Source organism: Boleophthalmus pectinirostris, unplaced genomic scaffold (assembly GCF_026225935.1).
Source record: "Boleophthalmus pectinirostris isolate CB_2022bp ecotype Guang Dong unplaced genomic scaffold, ASM2622593v1 HiC_scaffold_11, whole genome shotgun sequence".
NCBI classification, from domain to species: domain Eukaryota; kingdom Metazoa; phylum Chordata; class Actinopteri; order Gobiiformes; family Gobiidae; genus Boleophthalmus; species Boleophthalmus pectinirostris.
This window is the reverse complement of record NW_026570994.1, coordinates 22,289,535-22,314,304: the sequence shown is the minus strand read 5'-3', so window position 1 is coordinate 22,314,304 and position 24,770 is coordinate 22,289,535. Positions and strand designations below refer to the sequence as shown.

Genomic DNA, 24,770 nt, shown 5'->3' with positions numbered 1-24,770 from the left:
ATTATTATGTTATTGGAATTAAATTTAAACTTAAAGATGTAAATACGTTCGTGCGCCCCTCGTCCAATCAGAACACTTCCCGACCCCGAGACGTTGAGCCGAGTCAGTTCGGAATTATTATTTCCGTGTAAACTCCGAGGAGAATATTTACATTTTGTACAGTGCAGCAATAATTTCAATTTTAAATCTGTTTTCTATCTCGAAACAGAAGTAATATTTTTGTTGCAAAACTTTGTACTGAACTTATGTGATACTACTACTACTACTACTACTACTACTACTACTACTACTACTACTACTACTACTACTACTACTACTACTACTACTACTACTACTACTACTACTGTACTACTACTACTACTTACTACTACTGTACTACTATACTTACTACTACTACTGTACTGTACTACTACTACTACTACTACTACTAACTACTACTACTACTACTGACTACTACTGATATACCTACTGGACTACTCTACTACTGGTACTACTGATTACTGGACTGGACTGGTACTACTGTAACTACTGGACTACTTACTCTTGGACAGTACTGTGGATCTGGTGGATATGTACTACTGGAGTGGACTGGACTGGATGGACTTGTGGACTACTTGTGGACTCTGTGGACTCTGTGTGTGGACTCTGTGGACTCTGGTGGACTCGTGTGGACTCTGGTGTGGACTCTGGTGGACTCTGTGGACTCTGTGGACTCTGTGGACTCTGGTGGACTCTGGTGGACTCTGTGGACTCTGTGGACTCTGTGGACTCTGTGGACTCTGGTGGACTCTGTGGACTCTGTGGACTCTGTGGACTCTGGTGGACTCTGTGGACTCTGGTGGACTCTGGTGGACTCTGGTGGACTCTGGTGGACTCTGGTGGACTCTGTGGACTCTGGTGGACTCTGTGGACTCTGGTGGACTCTGGTGGACTCTGTGGACTCTGTGGACTCTGGTGGACTCTGTGGACTCTGGACTCTGTGGACTCTGACTCTGTGGACTCTGTGGACTCTGGTGGACTCGTGTGGACTCTGTGGTGACTCTGTGGACTCTGGTGGACTCTGTGGACTCTGGACTCTGTGGACTCTGGTGGACTCTGTGGTGGACTCTGGTGGACTCTGTGGTGGACTCTGTGGACTCTGGTGGACTCTGGTGGACTCTGGTGGACTCTGGTGGACTCTGGTGGACTCTGGTGGACTCTGTGGACTCTGGTGGACTCTGGTGGACTCTGTGGACTCTGGTGGACTCTGGTGGACTCTGGTGGACTCTGGGTGGACTCTGTGGACTCTGTGGACTCTGTGGACTCTGGTGGACTCTGGTGGACTCTGTGACTCTGTGGACTCTGTGGACTCTGTGGACTCTGGTGGACTCTGGTGGACTCTGTCTGTGGACTCTGGACTCTGTGGACTCTGTGGACTCTGTGGACTCTGGTGGACTCTGTGGACTCTGTGGACTCTGTGGACTCTGGTGGACTCTGTGGACTCTGGTGGACTCTGGTGGACTCTGACTCTGTGGACTCTGGTGGACTCTGGTGGACTCTGGTGGACTCTGTGGACTCTGTGGACTCTGTGGACTCTGGTGGACTCTGGTGGACTCTGTGGACTCTGTGGACTCTGTGGACTCTGTGGACTCTGGTGGACTCTGGTGGACTCTGTGGTGGACTCTGGTGTGGACTCTGTGGACTCTGTGGACTCTGTGGACTCTGTGGACTCTGGTGGACTCTGTGGTGGACTCTGGGGTGGACTCTGGTGGACTCTGTGGTGGACTCTGTGGACTCTGGTGGACTCTGGTGGACTCTGGTGGACTCTGGTGGACTCTGGTGGTGGACTCTGGTGGACTCTGGTGGACTCTGGTGGACTCTGGTGGACTCTGGTGGACTCTGGTGGACTCTGTGGACTCTGTGGTGTGGACTCGACTCTGTGGACTCTGGGTGGACTCTGTGGACTCTGTGGTGTGGACTCTGTGGACTCTGGTGGACTCTGGTGGACTCTGTGGTGTGGACTCTTGTGGTGTGGACTCTGGACTCTGTGGACTCTGGTGGACTCTGGTGGACTCTGGTGGACTCTGGACTCTGTGGACTCTGTGGACTCTGTGGACTCTGGTGGTGGACTCTGGTGGACTCTCTGGTGGACTCTGTGGACTCTCGTGTGGACTCTGGTGGACTCTGTGGACTCTGGTGGACTCGTGTGGACTCTGTGGACTCTGGTGGACTCTGTGGACTCTGACTCTTGTGGACTCTGGTGGACTCTGTGGACTCTGGTGGACTCTGGTGGACTCTGGTGGACTCTGGTGGACTCTGGTGGACTCTGGTGGACTCTGGTGGACTCTGGTGGACTCGTGTGGACTCTTGTGGACTCTGGTGGACTCTTGTGGACTCGTGTGGACTCTGGTGGTGGACTCTGGTGGACTCTGTGGACTCTGGTGGACTCTGGTGGACTCTGGTGGACTCTGTGGACTCTGTGGACTCTGGTGGACTCTGGTGGACTCTGTGGACTCTTGTGGACTCTGTGGACTCTGGTGGACTCTGTGGACTCTGGTGGACTCTGGTGGACTCTGGTGGACTCGTGTGGACTCGTGTGGACTCTGTGGACTCTGGTGGACTCTGGTGGACTGGTGGACTCGTGTGGACTCGTGTGGACTCGTGTGGACTCTGTGGACTCTGGTGGACTCTGTGGACTCTTGTGGACTCTGGTGGACTCGTGTGGACTCTGGTGGACTCTGGGTGGACTCGTGTGGTCGCGTGTGGACTCGTGTGGACTCGTGTGGACTCGTGTGGACTCGTGTGGACTCGTGTGGACTCGTGTGGACTCTGTGGTGTGGACTCTCGGTGGACTCTGGTGGACTCTGTGGACTCTGTGTGGACTCTGTGGTGTGGACTCTGGACTCTGGTGGACTCTGGTGGACTCGTGTGGACTCTGGTGGACTCGGTGGACTCTCGTGTGGACTCGTGTGGACTCTCGTGTGGACTCGTGTGGACTCGTGTGGACTCGTGTGGACTCGTGTGGTGTGGACTCTCTGTGGACTCGTGGACTGGTGGACTCTGGTGGACTCTCGGTGGACTCTGTGTGGACTCTGTGTGGACTCGTGTGGACTCTGGTGGACTCGTGTGGACTCTGGTGGACTCTGGTGGACTCTGGTGGACTCTGGTGGACTCTGGACTCTGGTGGACTGGACTGGTGGACTCTGGTGGACTCTGGTGGACTCTGGTGGTGGGACTCTGGTGGACTCTGGTGGACTCTGGTGGACTCTCTGGTGGACTCTGGTGGACTCTGGTGGACTCTGGTGGACTCTGGTGGACTCTGGTGGACTCTGGTGGACTCTGGTGGACTCTGGTGGACTCTGGTGGACTCTGGTGGACTCTGGTGGACTCTGGTGGACTCTGGTGGACTCTGGTGGACTCTGGTGGACTCTGGTGGACTCTGGTGGACTCTGGTGGACTCTGGTGGACTCTGGTGGACTCTGGTGGACTCTGGTGGACTCGGGTGGACTCTGGTGGACTCTGGTGGACTCTGGTGGACTCTGGTGGACTGGACTCTTGTGGACTCTGGTGGACTCTGGTGGACTCTGGTGGACTCTGGTGGACTCTGGTGGACTCTGGTGGACTGGACTCTGGTGGACTCTGGTGGACTCTGGTGGACTCTGGTGGACTGGTGGACTCGGTGGACTCTCGGGTGGACTCGGGTGGACTCGGGTGGACTCTGGTGGACTCTGGTGGACTCTGGTCTCACATCTGTCTGGAGTTTAGTTGTTTTGTTGTTTTTTTGCTGAGGCCAGAGTCACAGAAATGTCCCTGAAGAGCAGCTGACACCACAGGACTGACGCTTCAACTCTCCTCCCTGCTGAGACACGAGTGGACCAGGACCAGGACCAGGACTGGACCAGGACCAGGACCAGGACCAGGACTGGACCAGGACTGGACCAGGACCAGGACTGACACTTCAACTCTCCTCCCTGCTGAGACACAGGACCAGGACCAGGACTTCAGGACTTCCTCCCTGCTGAGGACACGTGTCAGGACCAGGACCAGGACCAGGACCAGGACCAGGACCAGGACCTAGGACCAGACCAAGGACTACTACTACTACTACTACTACTACTACTACTGACTACTACTACTACTACTACTACTACTACTACTACTACTACTACTACTACTACTACTACTACTACTACTACTACTACTACTACTACTACTACTACTACTACTACTACTACTACTACTACTACTACTACTACTACTACTACTACTACTACTACTACTACTACTACTACTACTACTACTACTACTACTACTACTACTACTACTACTACTACTACTACTACTACTACTACTACTACTACTACTACTACTACTACTACTACTACTACTACTACTACTACTACTACTACTACTACTACTACTACTACTACTACTACTACTACTACTACTACTACTACTACTACTACTACTACTACTACTACTACTACTACTACTACTACTACTACTACTACTACTACTACTACTACTACTACTACTACTACTACTACTACTACTACTACTACTAATACTACTACTACTACTACTACTACTACTACTACTACTACTACTACTACTACTACTACTACTACTACTACTACTACTACTACTTGTACTTCAGTATTATTTTCCTGTAGTTGTTATGTAACATCTGTTTTTTTTCTCTCTCCTCGGTTCATGTTTAATGTTTAAAGTTTAATGTTTCATCTTTAATGTTTTTCTGTTTTAAATCAGCGTTTTAAAAAATCTGCTCATGTTTCTCTTCTTTGTTTCCCCGTTTAAATATTCCTGACGTGGTTGACGGTTGAATGCCGCCGTTCGCATAATTCCTCATATTTTCTTCCTTAATCCCGCGTTCGGATCCGCACGCGTCTATATTTAGTCTCTTTGAAATCCTGCGTCTCTTTGCGTTTGTGTCGTCGTGTAAACAGCCTCGCTCCTCCACGCCGCCGCCGCCGCCGCCGCCGCCGCTTTGTGTACAGGAAGTGCGACCTGTTCACTGGCACGACGCGTTCAGGGACAGATGGTGACAAAGCGTGACTCAGAGGCTCTTCTTTCCTGACGTCACTTAAACACACCGCTTTGCCAGAGCCTCGATTTTTACACATTTTACACCTGTGAGTTTTTCTGAGCGAGGAAAAAAAAAAGAAAGAAAGAAAACAGAGAAATGAGAGGAGAATCTGTGTCGTTCATTCATTTGTTTTTCAAAAAAAAAACAAAAATAAGAAAACAAAAAAGCAACTATTTTTGATTTTTATTATTATTTTATTTTATTTATTTATTTATTTTTTTCAGTTTTCAATTTTGTGTTTAAATGAAAAAATGGAAAAAAATGATTAAAAAAAAAAGGACTAAACCAGAACTGAACCAGGTCTGGTGTCAGGTCAAGGACTAACCCAGGCCTAAAACAGGACTAAACCAGGATTAACCAGAACTGAACCTGGACTGAACCTGGACTGAACCAGGACTATAAACCATTTTCAGTCCAGGTCTGGTCCTGGTCTGGTTCCAATCTCAATCCTGGTCTCATTTTTGGTCTCACTACCAGTCTGGTCCTGGTTTGGTCCTGGTTTCATGCTGGTTTAGTCCTGGTTTAGTCTTGGTTTAGTCCTGGTTTAGCCTTGGTTTAGTCCTGGTTTAGTTCTCGTTTAGTCTTGGTTTAGTCCTGGTTTAGCCCTGGTTTAGTTCTGGTTTAGTTCTGGTTTAGTCCTGGTTTAGTCCTGGTTTAGTCCTGGTTTAGTCCTGGTTTAGTCTTGGTTTAGTCCTGGTTTAGTCTGGTTTAGTCCTGGTTTAGTCTTGGTTTAGTCCTGGTTTAGTCCTCTGGTTTAGTCCTTGGTTTAGTCCTAGGTTTAGTCCTGGTTTGGTCTTGGTTTAGTCCTGGTTTAGTCCTGGTTTAGTCCTGGTTTGGTCTTGGTTTAGTCCTGGTTTAGTCCTGGTTTAGTCCTTGGTTTAGTCCTGGTTTAGTCCAGGTTTAGTCCTGGTTTAGTCCTGGTTTAGTCCTGGTTTAGTCTTGGTTTAGTCCTGGTTTAGTCTTGTTTAGTTCTGGTTTAGTCCTGGTTTAGTCCTGGTTGAGTCCTGGTTTAGTCCTGGTTTAGTCCTGGTTTAGACCTGGTTTAGACCTGGTTGAGTCCTGGTTGAGTCCTGGTTTAATCCTGGTTGAGTCCTGGTTTTAGACCTTGTTCTGGTTTAGTCCTTGTTTTTTCCGTTATCACTTTTTTTCCATTTTTCATTTCAACACAAAATCAAAAACTGAAAAGTGAATCATTATCTTTTTTTTCTTCTTTTTTTTTCATTTTGGTTTTGGAGACAAATAAAGAAGAAAATCCTTGGGTTTTTTTTTTTCTTATTTTTGGTTTTATTTTGAAAAACAAGCGACACACAGTTTGAGGTTTTTGGGCCGTGGTCTGTATTTCCTGTTCAGTGGTGCGTTCAGGTGCAGTCTGTTTTAGGATTTTTAACGCTCACCTGGTCGGGGTTATTTTAGAAAACTGTGGCTCTGGTCCTCGAGTTTATTTTTAATCCTAAAACCAGAATCGTGTTGGAATAAAAAAGAACAAAAAGATCTATTGAAATAAACATCACCTTTTTGCAAACCTGTTCAAGCTGATTTAAAGATATTAATTAAAGATGCACTGCGGAACTTTTGGAAAAGCTTAGATGATCAAATCAGAACTTGTACTAACTTGGTGCACTTAAAAAAAAATAAAAATAAAATAAAAACTTGAAATCAAATCTTAGATCCATCCACGACTTTTAACGAAGCTCAGGCTTTTCTTTAACGTTTTATTTTATTTTGAGACAATTAACGATACATTTTGTGGCTTCTTTTACGTTTTATTATTAGTTTGTACAAAAAATAAATAAAAAAATAAAAAATTGGCATCTTTAAAAAAAATTAAAATTAAGATAAGAACTAAGAAAAACGGTGAGTGTGTTTGTGTTGTGAGTGATTTAAAAAAAAAAAAAAAAAAAAAAAAAAAAAAGGAAATCTAAACCAGGTCTAACTGTGGACTAAACCAAGACTAAATCAGGTCTAAACCAGGTCTAAACCAGGACTAAACCAGGTCTAAACCAGGACTAAACCAGGTCTGAACCAGGACTAAACCAAGACTAAACCAGGTCTAAACCAGGTCTAAACCAGGACTAAACCAGGTCTAAACCAGGTCTAACTGTGGACTAAACCAGGTCTAAACCAGGTCTAACCAGGTCTAATCCAAGACTAAACCAGGACTAAACCAGGTCTAAACCAGGACTAAACCAGGTCTAAACCAGGTCTAAACCAGGTCTAGACCAAGACTAAACCAGGACTAAACCAGGACTAAACCAGGACTAAACCAGGACTAAACCAGGTCTAAACCAAGACTAGACCAAGACTAGACCAAGACTAGACCAAGACTAGACCAGGACTAAACCAGGACTAAACCAGGACTAAACCAAGACTAAACCAAGACTAAACCAGGTCTAAACCAGGTCTAGACCAAGACTAGACCAAGACTAGACCAAGACTAAACCAGGACTAAACCAGGACTAAACCAGGACTAAACCAGGACTAAACCAGGACTAACTGTGGCCTAAACTCAGAGTAATTCAGGTCTAAACCAGGTCTAAATGTAGCACTTAACCTGGTCTAAAAGAGGACTAACACAGAACTAAACCAGACTAAAAAACACAAAAACCTGGTCTAATCCAAGAATCGTTCCTGTTTCAGATCTCGGGGACTTGATCTGAATCACATAAATAAAGAGAAACATTTACAAACTGTCACTGTCATAAAGTTTTATTTTTAGTTATATTTATTTTCCTGATCTTACATAAACCGTGTCTCTGTTTCTGTCTGTTTCTGTTTCTGTTTCTGATTCTGTTTTTGTTTTGTTTTTTGTTTTTGTTTTTCCTCCAGAGCCCAGTTTCACTTTGACCCTTGAACCCGTCGCGACCCCGAAGTTGACCTCTGACCCCATGGAGCTGGCGTGTCACGTGACCAACATCACCAACCTGCCCCCAGGAGGAAGACTCGCCGTTACCTGGCAACACAGCACCGGTATAAAAGACCAGGACCAAGACCGGGACCAGGACCAGGACTAGACCGGGACCAGGACTAGACCAGGACCAAGACAGGACTAGACTGGGACCAGGATTAGGACCAGGACTAGACCGGGACCAGAGCAGGACCAAGACCGGGACTAGACTGGGACCAGGATTAGGATCAGGACTGGACCAAGACCAGGACCAGGACCAGGACTACGACCAGGGCCAGACCAGGACCAGGGCCAGGACCAGGACCAGAGCAGGACTGGACCAAGACTGGACTATAACCAGAGCAGGACCAGGACCAGACCAGGACCAGACCAGGACCAGAAGGAGGACAGACCAGACCAGGACCAGACCAGGACCAGACCAGGACCAGAGAAGGACCAGAGAAGGACTGGGACCAGGACTAGACCAAGATGGGACCAGGACCAGACCAAGACCAGACCAGAGCAGGACTAGACAAGAACTGAAACAGGACCAGACTAGGATCAGAACCAGGACCAGAACCAGGATCAGAGCAAGACCAGGACTGTACCAGGACCAGGACTGTAACAAGACTAGACCGGGACTAGACCAAGACTGGACCAGGACCAGAGCAGGCCTGAATTAGGACCACACTAGGACTGAACCAGACCAGGGCCAGGGCCAGACCAGAATTAGACCCAGAATTAGACCCAGAACTGGACCCAGGACTAGACCAGGACCAGATCAGAATGAGGCCCAGGACAAGACCCAGGATGAGACCAGGACCAAACCAGAACTAGACCCAGAACTAAACCTAGGACCAGGTCTAGACTGGGACTAGGACCAGGACTAGACCAGGGCCAGACTAGGGCTAGACCTGAATTAGACCCACAATTAGACCCAGAACTAGACCTAGGACTGGAACAGGACCAGGACTAGACCAGGACCAGACCAGGGACAGAAAAGAACCAGGACTGGACCAGGACTAGGCCAGGACTAAAGTGGTCAACTGAAAAATAACTGACTCACTACTGTTACTACTACTACAAATATTACTACAACTTCAACTACAACTTCTACTGCATACTTATATTTTTTTCAGGAACAGGAAGTGGTCCTCAGAGCTTGAATCCCATTGGCTCGTTGGACGCGGGGGGGAACCTGTTGCCGGGGGCGACGTACTCGGACCGTCTGGACCGAGGAGTCGTGACGTTACACCGAGTCCAGCCCGACACGTTCAGGCTCCGCTTCACCCGCACACAGGTACTGCTCCGTGATCAGGACGTGCTCCGTTAGCCTGCTAGTGTGTGTTGACGTGTTTTTCGTGTTGACGTGTTTTTTCCCGCAGGAGGTGGACATGGGGCTGTACTCGTGTTTAGTCTCGGCCTGGACCCCGAACTCACAGGGAGGATTTATAAAAACAACAGAACAACCGAGTCCAGCGCTTCCTGTTAAATGGGAACTGAAACGTACGTACTACAAATACTACTACTACTACAAATACTACTACTACTACTGTTACTACTACACAGCTCCAGTGTTCTGTTCAGTTTTCATGAGTCTGTTCTGATTATTTGTGAACGTTTGCATCTTTTATTTAAAAGAGAATAAAAGGATTTTAAATGTTTAAAAATTATAATCCCAAATCATAAAGTGAGTGGAAAAAGTGAAACATTTCAGATTTAGTCCTAAAACACGAGTGTCAAACTCAAATTGACAGAGGCCTTTTCTTATTCAAATAAATGTTTAATAAAAGTTTTGTTTAAACACTGAATCCAGAACAAACAGAATATAAAATAATAACAACTTTTTAAATAAATAATGTCTCTATAGTCGATCTGTGTGCAGCGGCAGCTCTAATACAGATTTAATTTGATCTCACGGGCCAAATATAATTATATTGTGGGCCAAATTTGGCCCCCAGGCCTGAATTTGACAAGTCATGGAAAAGTTTAGAAATTTAGTCAGTGAAAAAGATCAGGAGCCGTGTGCAGATGAATCTGTGACTGTGCACGAGTGTGAACAAACACACATGTCACATGACTGTGTGTGTGTCTGTGTGTGTCTGTGTGTGTGTGTGTGTGTGTGTGTGTGTGTGTGTGTCTGTGTGTGTGTGTGTGTGTGTGTGTCTGTGTGTGTGTGTGTCTGTGTGTGTCTGTGTGTGTCTGTGTGTGTGTGTGTGTGTGTGTGTGTCTGTGTGTGTCTGTGTGTGTGTGTGTGTCTGTGTGTGTGTGTGTGTGTGTCTGTGTGTGTGTGTGTGTGTGTGTCTGTGTGTGTGTGTGTGTGTGTGTGTCTGTGTGTGTGTGTGTGTGTGTCTGTGTGTGTGTGTGTGTGTGTGTCTGTGTGTGTGTGTGTGTGTGTGTCTGTGTGTGTGTGTGTGTGTGTGTCTGTGTGTGTGTGTGTGTGTGTGTGTGTGTCTGTGTGTGTGTGTGTGTGTGTGTGTGTGTGTGTGTGTGTGTGTGTGTGTGTGTGTGTGTGTGTGTTCAGTTTGGTGTCACACAAATGACTCGTCTGATAAAAACTGATGCAGCGTCACATGTAAAATATGTGAATATCATTAAATTAACATAATATCTGAGCTTTATGAGGTACAACCTGCACACGTCGACTGTCGGCTCATATCGGCAAGAGACGATATGTCTCCAAGTGAACATATCGGCCGATAATATCAGCCAACCGATATATCGATCAGGCCCTAATGTCTATGACTACTGAACAGAACCAGACTAATGCTAAAACAAAGTGACTAAACCCGGACTAAACCCGGACTAAACCCGGACTAAACCCGGACTAAACCCGGACTGTGTCTTTTAGATATAAATATCTGGAGTGGTTTGTTCTAAACTCTTTTTCTTCATTGTGACTCTTGCGTCCAGACTCCAGACAAAATGAAAAGAGTTTTTATTTAAACTCTGCTCAGTTTTCAGCTCAGACAGTCGAGTTTTTGATGAGAACAGTCAGAGTTTTGTGTCGAGGACCCCAGACCTCGGCGGGCGCAGCGGCGGGCGCAGAGGGCACAGAGGGCACAGAGGGCACAGAGGGCACAGAGGGCACAGAGGGCACAGCAGGGGGTCAGGGGGTTCAAGATCTGCCCCAAAATAAAACCGACACAAAGACGCTGACGGCCCGTTTCCTGGAATTTCCCAAATGCCAAGCAATTATTTCTTTTGTGAATTTGCATTTTGTTAAAAAGAACAAAATATTTAAAATGACTCTGACCCAAAATATGAGACTCCAGAGATTTTATTTTGATCATAAACAAAAAGGAGAATAAAGACAGAAAAATGTTAGAAATGTATTTTTAAAAATGAGATTAAAACCCCCGGGCCAGAAAAGTGTTAAAGCTGCACTCTGGAACCTTTCTGCTGGAGGTTATTGTTTAAAAATACACTTAAAAACATGTTTCTTATTGTGAACAGGCTCGCCTCTCCACAGATGTGACCTGTAACCGGCCTCAGTGCAGTTTAACAGGACCAAGTATTTATTTTTTGAGCCTAAAACTAAACAAAAATAAACAAAAACACCTTGAATAAAATGATAAAAAGACATAAAAACACTGAAATTCTGATTTGGTCTGTTTTTTTTGTTTTTCTTTTCCAGGTCCGGTTCTGCACGTCGTGGCCAAAACGGTGCGCGAGGCGACGGTGGGCGGAGCTACGTTTGAGATGAGCTGCTCGATGACGACGGAGAATCTGGGGGAGGCGGGGTTTTCCGTCCTCGTCCAATCACAGGACAGCGTCGGCGCCGTCGTCAAAACCATCATGTCCCTGAGTCCGGACGGTGTGGTTCAGCACGGAGGAGCCACCGACCCCAAACGCAGGTACAAGGACCTGGACCGGACCTGGACTGGACCTGGACTAGACCTGGACCAGACCTGGACTACACCTGGACCAGACCTGGACCAGACCTGGACTACACCTGGACCAGACCTGGACTACACCTGGACCAGACCTGGACTAGACCTGGACTACACCTGGACCAGACCTGGACCAGACCTGGACTACACCTGGACCACACCTGGACTAGACCTGGACCAGACCTGAGCAGACCTGGACTACACCTGGACTACACCTGGACTGGACCTGGACCAGACGACCTGGACCAGACCTGGACTGGACACCTGGACCTGGACCAGACCTGGACCAGACCTGGACTACACCTGGACCTGGACTAGACCTGGACCACACCTGGACCAGACCTGGACCAGACCTGGACCAGACCTGGACTACACCTGGACTGGACCTGGACCTGACACCTGGACCACACCTGGACTACAGACCTGGACCGACCTGGACCAGACCTGGACTACACCTGGACCTAGACCTGGACCTGGACCTGGACCGGACCTGGACCTGGACCTGGACCAGACCTGGACCAGACCTAGACCTGGACCTGGACCAGACCTGACTAGACCTGGACCTGGACCTGGACCTGGACCTGGACCAGACCTGGACTAGACCTGGACCAGACCTGGACTAGACCTGGGACCTGAGACCAAGACCTGGACCAGACCTGGACTACACCTGGACTACACCTGGACTACACCTGGACCTAGACCTGGACTAGACCTGAGCAAGACCTGGGTTAGTTCTGATTTCAAGTAGGTTTCAGAACTGGTTTACACTTGATTTTAGTCCTGGTTTAGTCCTGATTTAGTTCGGGTTTAGACCTGGTTTAGACCAGGTTGAGTCCTGGTTTTAGTCTTGGTTTGAGTCCTGGTTTTAGTCCTGGTTTGAGTCCTGGTTTTAGTCTTGGTTTGAGTCCTGATTTTAGTCCTGGTTTTAGTCCTGGTTTGGACCTGCTTTAGTTCTTTTTTCAGTCCTGGGTTTAATCCTGGTTTTAGTCCTGCTTTTAGTCCTGGGTTTAGTCCTGGTTTTAGTCCTGGTTTTAGTCCTGGTTTAGTCCTTGGTTTAGTCCTGGTTTAGTCCTAGTTTGGACCTAGTTTAGACCTAGTTTAGACCTGGTTTAGTCCTTGGTTTAGTCCTTGGTTTAGTCCATGGTTTAGACCTGGTTTGGACCTGGTTTAGTCCTTGTTTATCTTGGTTTAGACTAGGGAGTCCTGGTTTAGTCCTAATTTACTCTTGACTTGGTCCTGGTTTAGTTCTAGTTTAGTCCTGGTTTACAGTTGGTTTTATTTCTCGTTTAGTCCTGATTTAGGCCTGGTTGAATTCTGGTTTAGAGTTTTTTGTCTTTTCGTTTCAGGGATCAGTTGGTCCTGTTGAAGTCCGGAGCGTCGGAGTTCCGTTTCCGTGTGGGCGGAGTCCAGCTCTCGGACCGCGGCTTTTACTGGTGCGACATCACGGCGTTCACCAAACAGAACCCGGGCCAGACCTGGACCAGGGCCACCAGCGCCGAGTCCAACAAGATCAAGGTCCACTACCAGGAGAACGGTCAGACTTTATCCTCTGTTACACTACGACAAACTAAAGCTGCACTGCGGAACTTTTCGGTTGCTTGTTGCTATAGAGACGTCAGTGCTCTGTCCGAAATGTCCCACAGTGTGACTTTAAACAGCTCGACTTTACATTTATTCAGTTACAGGTGGTTTTAGAGCTCGAAAATACCTAGAAAAACAGAGCTTTTAATTTGAAAAGTCCCACTTCATGACATCACAAGGTGGAACAGAGTGTTTTGAGCATGTGAGTTGCCACGTTTACATGAGAGATTTAATTCTGGATAAAAATTAATTCCATGTAAACACTTAATTCCTGAAGAAAAAGACGATTCGGAATTTTAATTTAATTCCGAGTTGGTGTTTGGTTTATTCAGATTTTAAAGCTGAATTAATTTATTCCTGGACGTTTTGTTCGTTTCCCGTTTCCGTGACTTAAACTGAGATGCTGGACTGAACCAGGACTAAACCAGATCCAAACCAGGTCTAAAGCGGTCTCAGTCCCGGTCTTGTCCTCTCCTGGTCTGGTTTTGGTCTGGTTCCCGTCTCACTCCTGGTCTGGTCCTGGTCTCAGTCCCTGTCTGGTCCCGGTCTCGGTCCAGGTCTCGGTCCCGGTCTCGGTTCAGATCTCGGGCCTGGTCTCAGTCCTGGTCTCAGTCCCGGTCTGGTCAGGGTCTCAGTCCTGGCCTCAGTCCTGGTCTCAGTCCCGGTCTCAGTCCCGGTCAGGGTCTCAGTCCTGGTCTCAGTCCTGGTTTTAGTCCCAGCCTCAGTCCGGGTATGATCCTGGTCTCAGTCTTGGTCCCAGTCCCAGTCAGGTCCCAGTCTCCAGTCCCGATCTCAGTCCCGGTCTCAAGTCCCGGTCTCAAGTCCCGGTCTCAAGTCCCGGTCTCAAGTCCCGGTCTCAGTCCGGTCTCAGGTCCCGGTCTCAGGTCTCAGTGCTGGTCTCAGTCCCGGTCTCAGTCCCGGTCTCAGTCCCGGTCTGGTCAGGGTCTCAGTCCTGGTTTCAGTCCTGGTTTCAGTCCTGGTTTCAGTCCTGGTTTTAGTCCCAGCCTCAGTCCCGGTATGATCCTGGTCTCAGTCTTGGTCCCGGTCCCAGTCTCCGTCCCGATCTCAGTCCCGGTCTTGGTCCTGGTCTCAGTCCCGGTCTTGGTCCTGGTCTGGTCCCGATCTAGAAAAATGAAGAAAATATTTTTTTTTTTTTTTTTTTTCATTTTCTTATTTTTGATTTTATTTTGAAAAACAAATAAACACACACACACACGACCCACAGTTTGAAGAGTAAAGTTTACGTAAGATCCACATCATCTTTAACTTTCCACTTTTCCAAATCCTTCATTAACGACGTAAACGAAGTAAACGCCGTCGCCCGAGCTCCGCCCACTCCGGCTTTGGGCTTAGTCACCATCGTCCTGATACGGAACAACATAAACAGGCTTTAGCTCCGACGCCTTTGCGCAGCCACTGGCCTAGTTTACCCGTTTTGATCTGAACGCGAGAGAGGGATTGTGGGAAAAAAAAAAAAAATACATAAAAAATGAAGAGAGGAGAGAGAGAAGTGAGGGAGGAGTGGACAGAGGGAATAAGAAATAAGACTCCAAACAACAAAGACGCGCGAGAACCACTGAACTACTTTTTTTTTTTTTTTTTTTTTTGTTGCTGTTCAGAATCGTTACAGTGAAAGTGAAAGAGCCGCGGGTTTAATTTAGAAACAAAACACACAAATGGACTCTTCCTCCAACGTCATCAAACCGATTTTTAATTTTAATTCTAGAATGAGTCAGAATGAACGAGTTACCGAAGTTTTATTCATCATCGTAACGTTTTACTTTGTAGTTTTTCACTAATAAGTCATCAAGAAACTGCCGATACGATACACGCCTCGATACAGCGAGGTTTCGATACGACACGCACCTCGATACAGACAGCTTTCGATACGACACGCACCTCGATACAGACAGCTTTCGATACGACACGCACCTCGATACAGACAGCTTTCGATACGATACACGCCTCGTTACAGACAGCTTTCGATACGACACGCACCTCGATACAGACAGCTTTCGATACGATACACGCCTCGATACAGACAGCTTTCGATACGACACGCGCCTCGATACAGACAGCTTTCGATACGATACACGCCTCGATACAGACAGCTTTCGATACGACACGCACCTCGATACAGACAGCTTTCGATACGATACACGCCTCGATACAGACAGCTTTCGATACGACACGCACCTCGATACAGACAGCTTTCGATACGATACACGCCTCGATACAGACAGCTTTCGATACGACACGCGCCTCGATACAGACAGCTTTCGATATGATACACGCCTCGATACAGACAGCTTTCGATACGATACACGCCTCGATACAGACAGCTTTCGATACGACACGCACCTCGATACAGGCAGCTTTCGATACGATACACGCCTCGATACAGACAGCTTTCGATACGACACGCGCCTCGATACAGACAGCTTTCGATACGATACACGCCTCGATACAGCGAGGTTTCGATACGACACGCACCTCGATACAGACAGCTTTCGATACGATACACGCCTCGATACAGCGAGGTTTCGATACGACACGCACCTCGATACAGACAGCTTTCGATACGATACACGCCTCGATACAGACAGCTTTCGATACGATACACGCACCTCGATACAGACAGCTTTCGATACGATACACGCCTCGATACAGCGAGGTTTCGATACGATACACGTCTCGATACTGGGAGCTTTTGATACGACACGCACCTCGATACAGACAGCTTTCGATACGATACACGCCTCGATACAGACAGCTTTCGATACGATACACGCACCTCGATACAGACAGCTTTCGATACGATACACGCGCCTCGATACAGACAGCTTTCGATACGACACGCACCTCGATACAGACAGCTTTCGATACGATACACGCGCCTCGATACAGCGAGGTTTCGATACGATACACGTCTCGATACTGGGACAGCTTTTGATACGATACGACACGCACCTCGATACAGACAGCTTTCGATACGACACACGCCTCGATACAGACAGCTTTCGATACGATACACGCACCTCGATACAGACAGCTTTCGATACGATACACGCACCTCGATACAGCGAGGTTTCGATACGATACAGTTCAATAAAAAATCAAATCTAAATCATGACTGTGACACTAAAAGTCTTTGTGTTCATATGAAACAAACATTTTAATCATCAGAACCAGAGATGGACACGATTAGTCGACTAGTTGATAATTGATCATTAAGAATTTCGTGGATCATGTTTATTTTTAATGGACAAACTGAACGTCTGTTGGTGTTTCTGTGTCGTGAGGAGACGAGTCTGAGTCTGACATAAACTCTGGACTTGTGTCTCTCAGTCTCACGTTTGGCTCCTCAGAGACACTGGCTGTTTTCACACCAACAGAGACGTGAGCTGGTGCTGGTTCCCACACCTGATCTCTGAACAAACTCACATGTTCACGCCACAAATCAGAGCCATCAGGAACCGAAAAAGTAAAACTAGTTTTTCTAAGTGAACCGTGACGACACAGAAGACGTCAGCGCATTCATCCAGATCCAGATTCATCCAGATACACGCCGGAAAACAAACAAACTAAGAGCAAATGAAACCGTCACGTATGAAATGAAAAGTTTTAAGTCTATAAAAACCTGTTGTTTTTTCATGTGTCCGTGTTTCCTGATGAGATTCTGTCTTTGTATTTGGCGTCTCTGTCGTCGTCTCCACAGTAGATCCATGTTGTGTCAGAGTTTGGTGTGTAAATAAACATAAATAATGATTTATATAAATACAAACTCTCACTGGTGATGATTTGATCCATGATTATTATTTTCCTCCTGTGACGTCTGTTTTCATACGACCTTGTTTTTATTTGGTGGTAAATCTGTCGATGACGCGTCTTGAGTTCACTTAAATCAATCCACCTCTTAAAAAAACAACACTTTCAGTACAAACATAAAGGTTTCAGCCCAGTAAAAATCATTATTAACATTAACACCGTTTATAATCACCAACAGAACATAAAGCACAAACTACAACAACCAGGACTGAACCAGGACTAGGACTGAACCAGGACTAAACCAGGACTAAACCAGGACTGAACCAGGACTGAACCACTGAACCAGGACTGAACAGGACTGAACAGGACTGAACCAGGACTGAACCAGGACTGAACCAGGAACCAGGACTAACCAGGACTGAACCAGGACTAAAACAGGACTGAACCAGGACTGAACCAGGACTGAACCAGGACTGAACCAGGACTGAACCAGGACTGAACCAGGACTGAACCAGGAACCAGGACTGAACCAGGACTGACTGAACCAGGGAACCAGGACTGAACCAGGACTGAACCAGGACTGAAACCAGGACTAAACCAGGACTAAACCAGGACTGAACCAGGACTGAACCAGGACTGAACCAGGACTAAACCAGGACTGAACCAGGACTAAACCAGGACTGAACCAGGACTGAACCAGGACTGAACCAGGACTGAACCAGGACTGAACCAGGACTGAACCAGGACTGAACCAGGACTGAACCAGGACTGAACCAGGACTGATCTTAGACTTGAGAGAGAGCAGGAGTCAGGCGATGGCTGTGTGAGCCCCGTGAGGTGCAGAGCTCTTCACCCGCGGTCACCCAACGGTCTACACGGACACACCTCTGGGCCCGTCCTGACACTCAGTCCTGTTCAGTCCTGGTTCAGTCCTGGTTTAGTCCTGGTTCAGTCCTGGTTCAGTTCTTCAGATATGAGTCTATGCAGTTTGTTTTCACCGTTGCCAATAGGACTAGACCAGGACTAGACCAGGACTAGACCAGGACTAGATCAGGACTAGACCAGGACTAGACCAGACTAGATCAGGACTAGGATAGACCAGGACTAGACCAGGACTAGACCAGGACTAGACCAGGACTAGATCAGGACTCAGGACTAGACCAGGACTAGACCAGGAATAAACCAGGACTAAACTGAAACTAAACCAGGACTAAAGCGGGACTGAACCAGAACTAAAACGGGACTAGACCGGGACTAGACCGGGACTGAACCGGTCTCGAGTCCGGTCTCGGTCCCGGTCTCGGTCCCGGTCTCGGTCCCGGTCTCGGTCTCCCGGTCCCGGTCTCAGTCCCGGTCTCAGTCCCGGTCTCAGTCCCGGTCTCAGTCCGTCTCAGTCTCCGGTCTCAGTCCCGGTCTCAGTCAGTCTCAGTCCCGGTCTCAGTCCCGGTCTCAGTCAGTCCAGTCGGTCTCAGTCCCGGTCTCAGTCCCGGTCTCAGTCTTTGCCAGTAGCTCCGGTTTGACATTTAAGTTGTAGCTCTTTTATATATTTTTATATTTCACGTGGGGAGAAGTGGGTGGACGGTGAATATATCGTGTGAAGCGTTTAAATATTTCTCAAACAAACACAAATCCCTCCAAATACTCGACTTGAGCCGAGTAAACGGCGAGAAACAACAATCAGAAATTAAAAATAAAACAGTTCGTCTTTAATGCACATTCCAAACATTTCAGATCCACGTTTCTCCGGAGCCGCTCCAGAGTCAATGTTGACGTTCGGTGGCTGTGGATCTGTTTCTTATTTTAGCCCCGTGGCCCTGGACGGGAGCAGCTCCGGGGGGGGGGGGGGGGCTGGATCCCGACCCAGAGACGAGCGCCCGTCTCTGGGGAAGCGTCGGCCTTTGAGCGGCCTCTTTCCTCCGTCTTTCTTTTGTGTTTTTTTTTTTTTTTTTCTTTTTTCTTCCCTTGTCCTCCATCTCACTTTGGGAACGCCATCAAAGCCAAACCCGTCGGCCAATCACGCGCTCTCCCTCCCTCGCTCCACCGTCGTCTCTCATCCCTCGTTTTTCTGTTGTTTTTTCGTAACGTTTTGACCCCACGCGAGTCTCTGATCCGACAGGGCCATTTTTCCCAGTTTTTTGCCTGAAGGGCTGTGCATATTTTTTCCTTTTTTTTTTTTTTTTTTTTCCCCTAAGTGTCCGTACTCCCACGCAGGATCCGACGTGGGAAGAGCATATGGAAATTGCCAAAGTCTCCGCGGTGCGTTTTAAATAATTCACCCGGCGTGCGTTTGTGTAATAGAAAGACTTTGGCGTTAAAGTGCCGGGGAAAGAGTCGTTATAGATGTGAGCGGTGGGTCATTAAAGACACTTTACTATGACACGATGTTAAAGAGGTTAAGTAATCCAGCATTTTTATAATTTTAATATGAATCAGCGAGACTTTAAAGGAGCTCTACGTCATTTTTACTGCGTTTAAAAACAAGAAAAACTGTTTGCACTGATTCCCGCAGACTGTCTAAAGAAGTGGACTGAGCTCCCGTCCACACTGGTTCGTATTTGAGTCGTTTTCGTCGTGGGTGCGGTGTTCGTTCGCACTAATCCGATTGAAAACGGCTCCGGCGACGGGACGATCTGATCCGGCACCGTGCGGACTTGGGATGGGCATAACAGGAGGGTTTCAGTCACGTGATCACGGTGACGCGCGAATTTCAGGCGGAGGGCAGGAAGTGAAGACGAACACGACAAACAAACGCGGCTCTGGAGAACACAGATGTGGAGAAGAGTTCTTATTGTCAGGATTTAGAGGCAGTAACGAGGCAAAAGTACGAGCAGTTAGTCGACAAATATATCGGACGTGACCCTGATCTTATTGAAAATGAGAGAATTTTCAGCCGAAGTAAAAGATTTGCCGACAATCGAGGCAGAGGAGATCACCAACTATTTATCTCTTCAGACGTCGTTCTACACCAGACAACAGATGAAGGCAAAGTACAAACGTTTGGAGACATAGAACTTTTTTTGTGAGTGGATGGATCCACAACCTCGGTGCAAAACGCCTAAATGATGATTATGGTTTGGTCTTCGCCGGGGTGAGTGTTTCTCTTATTTTATGTGTATAAACTAGGGACGGGCAAACGTTTTGACTTGTGGGCCACAAAGGTTCTAAAATTTGACAGAAGGACCGGAGCAGGAGCAAGTTTTTTGGTAATCCACCCCATAAGAGAAAAAAAATATCCCATGTTATTGAAATATCCCATTACAAAGCATTACAACAAAAGTCCCACAGTATTTACTCATTATTTAAATGACTTTTAAAAACCAAAAATTATTATTATTATTCAAGTTTGGCGGGCCAGATTAAAAAGATTAAAGGGCCGCATATGGCCCCCGGGCCTTAGTTTGCCCACCCCTGGTGTAGACGTTATGGGAAAAACTGCAGTGTATCGGCAGTGACCTCGATCTGAACTATTTAATGTCAACAAACGCTGTTAGTCGTTAATGATTCGTTTATGTTTAGATAAACCACAAAAAACAGTTTATCTTTGTAACAAACCTTAGTTGAAGTGTCACCGCAGACACGAGCGTTAGTGAATTCTGCTCCTCCCGACTGCAAACAGGTTTATAATCCACTTTTTACGGCGTTGTTCTGTCGGTTTTTCCCATTTCTGACCTTTGTGTTCGACTATATTCGGTTCTCTAAAAAAATGGCTTTTCCTTCTCTCGGTTAGAACGATTGGCACAGACGTAAACGACACAACACATCGGCATTTTCCTCCAGTCGGTTCACTTCCTCCGTCTGGTTTTGCGCTGACAAACGTCGCCCTGTGACGTCACATGAAACCCACATATTGACCTGAGCTCTCAGCTGTTCTTCCTGGAGACCTGGAGCATTATTTTGAGAGAAAATCCATCCAGACACGGAGAGAAACACACAAACTCCACACAGAAAAGCCCGAGATTAAGATTGAATTTTGAATTTCGATACGTGTGTCAAACTGTCTCCAAATTCATATAATTGAGTTGAAACGATTTCCGTGTCTGTGAAACTGAGGACCGGGGCTGGTGACGACTGTAGTTTTGGGAGGATTCACGCGGTGTCCTAATGTGGAGCTACAGCACTGATGATCTCTGCCGCTGGACTTAGTTTCTCCTCTGAAACATTCACATGTAAACAAACAAACGCCGTGTGATGACATCATTGGTTTGTTTCATTCAATATACAGATTGTAGAACAGCTGGATATATAGTTTTTATACACTTTATTTAAATTTCATTTAAATGTATTTTTCCCTGTGCATCTCCCTTTGAAATCTAAACTTGTGTCTAGAAAAAAAAGAAAACCTCAGCTTGTGTTCCTCGTTTCCTGAACACTTAGAAAACGCCGTCCACATCTTTAAAACCGTAAATGTGAGAATATATTATGCAAAACGTCTAAAGCAGAGAAAGCTGCCGGTGCTGTGGCCCCGGGGCCCGACGTGTCCCCGGAGCCGAACGCTCACAACTGCCCCCGGACGTCGTCAATGATGGATGGACTCGGCGCTTTAACGAAAGAGGCGGAAAAACGAGACGCGTAAACGAAGAACACGGCGACGCTTCACGGAAAAAAACTGTTCAGATTCATTTTCAGAGTCATTTTAGACTCGGGTCATTTCTCGTAATATTTTTTTAAAGGTTTTATATCACACCAAACTGACGCTTAGTCCTGGTTTAGTCCTGGTTTAGTCCTGGTTTAGTCCTGGTCTAGTCCTGGTCTAGTTCTGATTAAATCTGTGTTTAGTCCAGGGTTTTGTCTGAAGTTTAGCCCAAAGTTTCGTCTATATTTAGTCTGAAGTTTAGTCTCTAGTCCTAAATTTAGTCTTAAATTTACTCCTAAATTTGGTCTTACATTTAGTCCGAAGTTTAGTCCGGGGTCTAGTCCCGGTCTAGTCCCGGTCTAGTCCCGGTCTAGTCCTGGTTTAGTCCTGGTTTAGTCCTGGTTTAGACCTGGTTTAGACCTGGTTTTGACCTGGTTTAGGCCTAGTTAAATCTGTGTTTATGCTGAAGTTTAGTTCAGAGTTTAGTTCAGAGTTTAGTTCAGAGTTTAGTTCAGAGTTTAGTTCAGAGTTTAGTCCCTGTTTTGTCTGTGGCTCGTCCTGCTGAAATCTGTTTAGTCCTGGTTTAGTCCTGGTTTAGTCCTGGTTTAGTCCTGGTTTAGATCCATGCACTTTCTGTATCACCACGTGACATCACAAGGTGGAACAGTGTTTTCTGAGAGAAGAACTCAGTGTAAATCTGCAGAGTTCGTGTGTTAAAGGAAAAACTTTAATATGGATTAAAAAAACAATCCAAAAAGTCTTGATGATTTCAGGGCAGGTCCTGAGTCTGACTCAGTTTCTTCTGTTCTCCGCTGGTTTAAAGGTTCACTGTGTAACTTTTCCACCAACGCTGGTTTCCATGGAGATGTTATCGTATCAGCCGTCTGTAAATGTGAAGATAAGAAAAAGAAAAGTTAAATTCCAGCAGCCGTCAGTCGTGTTTTTTCTGTGAATTCTAGAAAACCGTTGGTCTTCATGTGTTTGTTTCTTTTGATTCCAGGTCCGTCCTTCTCCGTCGCTCTGCGCTCCGACGCCACCACCGTGTTTCCGTGGGAGACGGCCAAGATGGAGTGTGACCTGAGCGTGTCCGGGTCGGCGCCAAAATCAGGTACGAAACACGAACGCCACGACGTGTCCGCGGCTCCGCCCCCTCCAGCAGAGACAGTACGAGACTGTCCAACCATTCAGTTTTCTATGAAATATTGTCACATAAACAGTTTAATCTGGACTTTTTAAACCGTAGAGGAAGTAAATATAAGTGCACAGTGTTTTTTTAATCTTCCCTTTCACCTTTCAGATTAGTTTAATGATTTTGGCCGTATCCTGTCAGACCAGTTTGGATCGACCGTTAACAAAACCCAAATGACAAATGTGGACACATTTATTATTTACCACGTTACTCTTAAAAAAACAAAACTGAGGCGGGTTTAGGACGGAGGAAATCAAGAATATTTGGAGTTTTTGAAAGCAGAGATTGAGTTTTACCGTCTTAAAAAACATAAAAAACAGTTTAAGTGGTCCAGAGTTTAAAGAAAGAGTCAAGTTGTGATATTATTTGGCTGTAGTTCACTTTACCGGTCCAGACCTGGTCCAGACCTGGTCCAGACCTGGTCCAGACCTGGTCCAGACCTGGTCCAGACCTGGTCCAGACCTGGTCCAGACCTGGTCCAGACCTGGTCCAGACCTGGTCCAGGCCTAGTTTAGTCCTGTTTAAATCTTTGTTTAGTTCCAAATGTTTTAGACTATCATGTATTGGTTTAGAGCTAATGTGGTTTTTGTGGTTTAATCCTGGTTTAGTCTTGGTCTAGTCTTGGTCTAGTCTTGGTCTAGTCTTGGTCTAGTCTTGGTCTAGTCTTGGTCTAGTCCTGGTTCAGACCTGTTCAGACTTTGGTTTAGTCCTGTTTGGTCTTGATTTGGTTCAAAATGTTGATCTGTCATATATTGGTTTAGTGCTAATTTAGTCCTGGTTTGGTTCTTGTCTGGTTCAGTCCTGGTTCAGTCCTGGTTCAGTCCTGGTTTAAGTCCTGGTTTGGTTCAGTCCTGTTTAGTCCTGGTTTAGTCCTGGTTTAGTCCTGGTTTAGTCCTAGTTTTTAGTCCTGGTTTAGTCCCTGGTTTAGTCCTGGTTTAGTCCTGGTTTGGTCCTGGTTTAGTCCTGGTTTAGTCCTGTTTTTTTCCTGGTTTAGTCCCTGGTTTAGTCCTGGTTTAGTTCCTCGTCCTATCCAAATTATTCACCTTTACCTTTTTTATCTCCATGGAGACCAAACCAGACAGACAGAAGGTCCAGGTCAGATCTGTGGAGAGGCGAGTCCAGTTTGTTTTCTCTCTGTATTTTTGAGCGATAAAACCTGCGTCTGTGATCGAATAAACGTAAAGTCGAGCTGTTTAAAGTCGCACTGCGGGACATTGCGACATCACGACATCACGACGGACCCGCAGCCAGAAAGTTCCGGAGTGGAGCTTTAAAACACCTGGACTTTACGTAATGTCAGAGTTGAAATATTGACGGACGTGTTGTTTTTAAACGAGTCTCACGTTTCTCCTCTGGACCCTCCTCCTCCTCCTCCTCCTCCTCCTCCTCCTCCCTGGTTTAAGCTCCTCTTCCTCCTCTTCCTCTCGTCCATCTGTCACCGCTCCCTCCCTCGTTCCCTCCCGTTCCCTCGTTCCCTCTCTCCCTCCGTCGCTCCCTCCCTCCGTTCGCTCCGTGACATGTGCTTTTCTTTGGCGCTCTGAACTGATAAGATGTTAATGAGTCACTACAGGAGGCTGAAACACAACAGAGAGAAAGAGAGAAGGAAGGAAGGAGGGAGGAGAGAAGGAGAGAAAAGAGGAGAGAGAGCGACACAGAGGAGCAAGATATAGAGAAACAGAGAGAGACGGAGGAAGAAGGGAGAGAAAAAGAAGGGAGAGAAAGAGAAGGAGACAGGGAAAGGAGGAGAAGGAGAAACAGAAGAGAGAGGGAGATAAAGAGAGAGAGAGAGGGGGGGG

General features: G+C 46.9%; 1 protein-coding gene across 1 annotated transcript in view; it reads left to right on the top strand.

The window, feature by feature from the left end:
• LOC110165694 (prostaglandin F2 receptor negative regulator) overlaps positions 1-23,151 on the top strand; it is an 82,335-nt gene extending 59,184 nt beyond the window's left edge. Inside the window, exons 7-13 of the mRNA XM_055163780.1 lie at positions 7,913-8,053; positions 9,110-9,270; positions 9,356-9,476; positions 11,608-11,827; positions 13,210-13,397; positions 22,786-22,949; positions 23,083-23,151. Coding sequence (XP_055019755.1) covers positions 7,913-8,053; positions 9,110-9,270; positions 9,356-9,476; positions 11,608-11,827; positions 13,210-13,397; positions 22,786-22,949; positions 23,083-23,151 — 1,064 coding nt within the window. The remainder of the gene's footprint in view (positions 1-7,912; positions 8,054-9,109; positions 9,271-9,355; positions 9,477-11,607; positions 11,828-13,209; positions 13,398-22,785; positions 22,950-23,082) is intronic.
• The last annotated feature ends 1,619 nt before the right edge of the window (positions 23,152-24,770 follow it).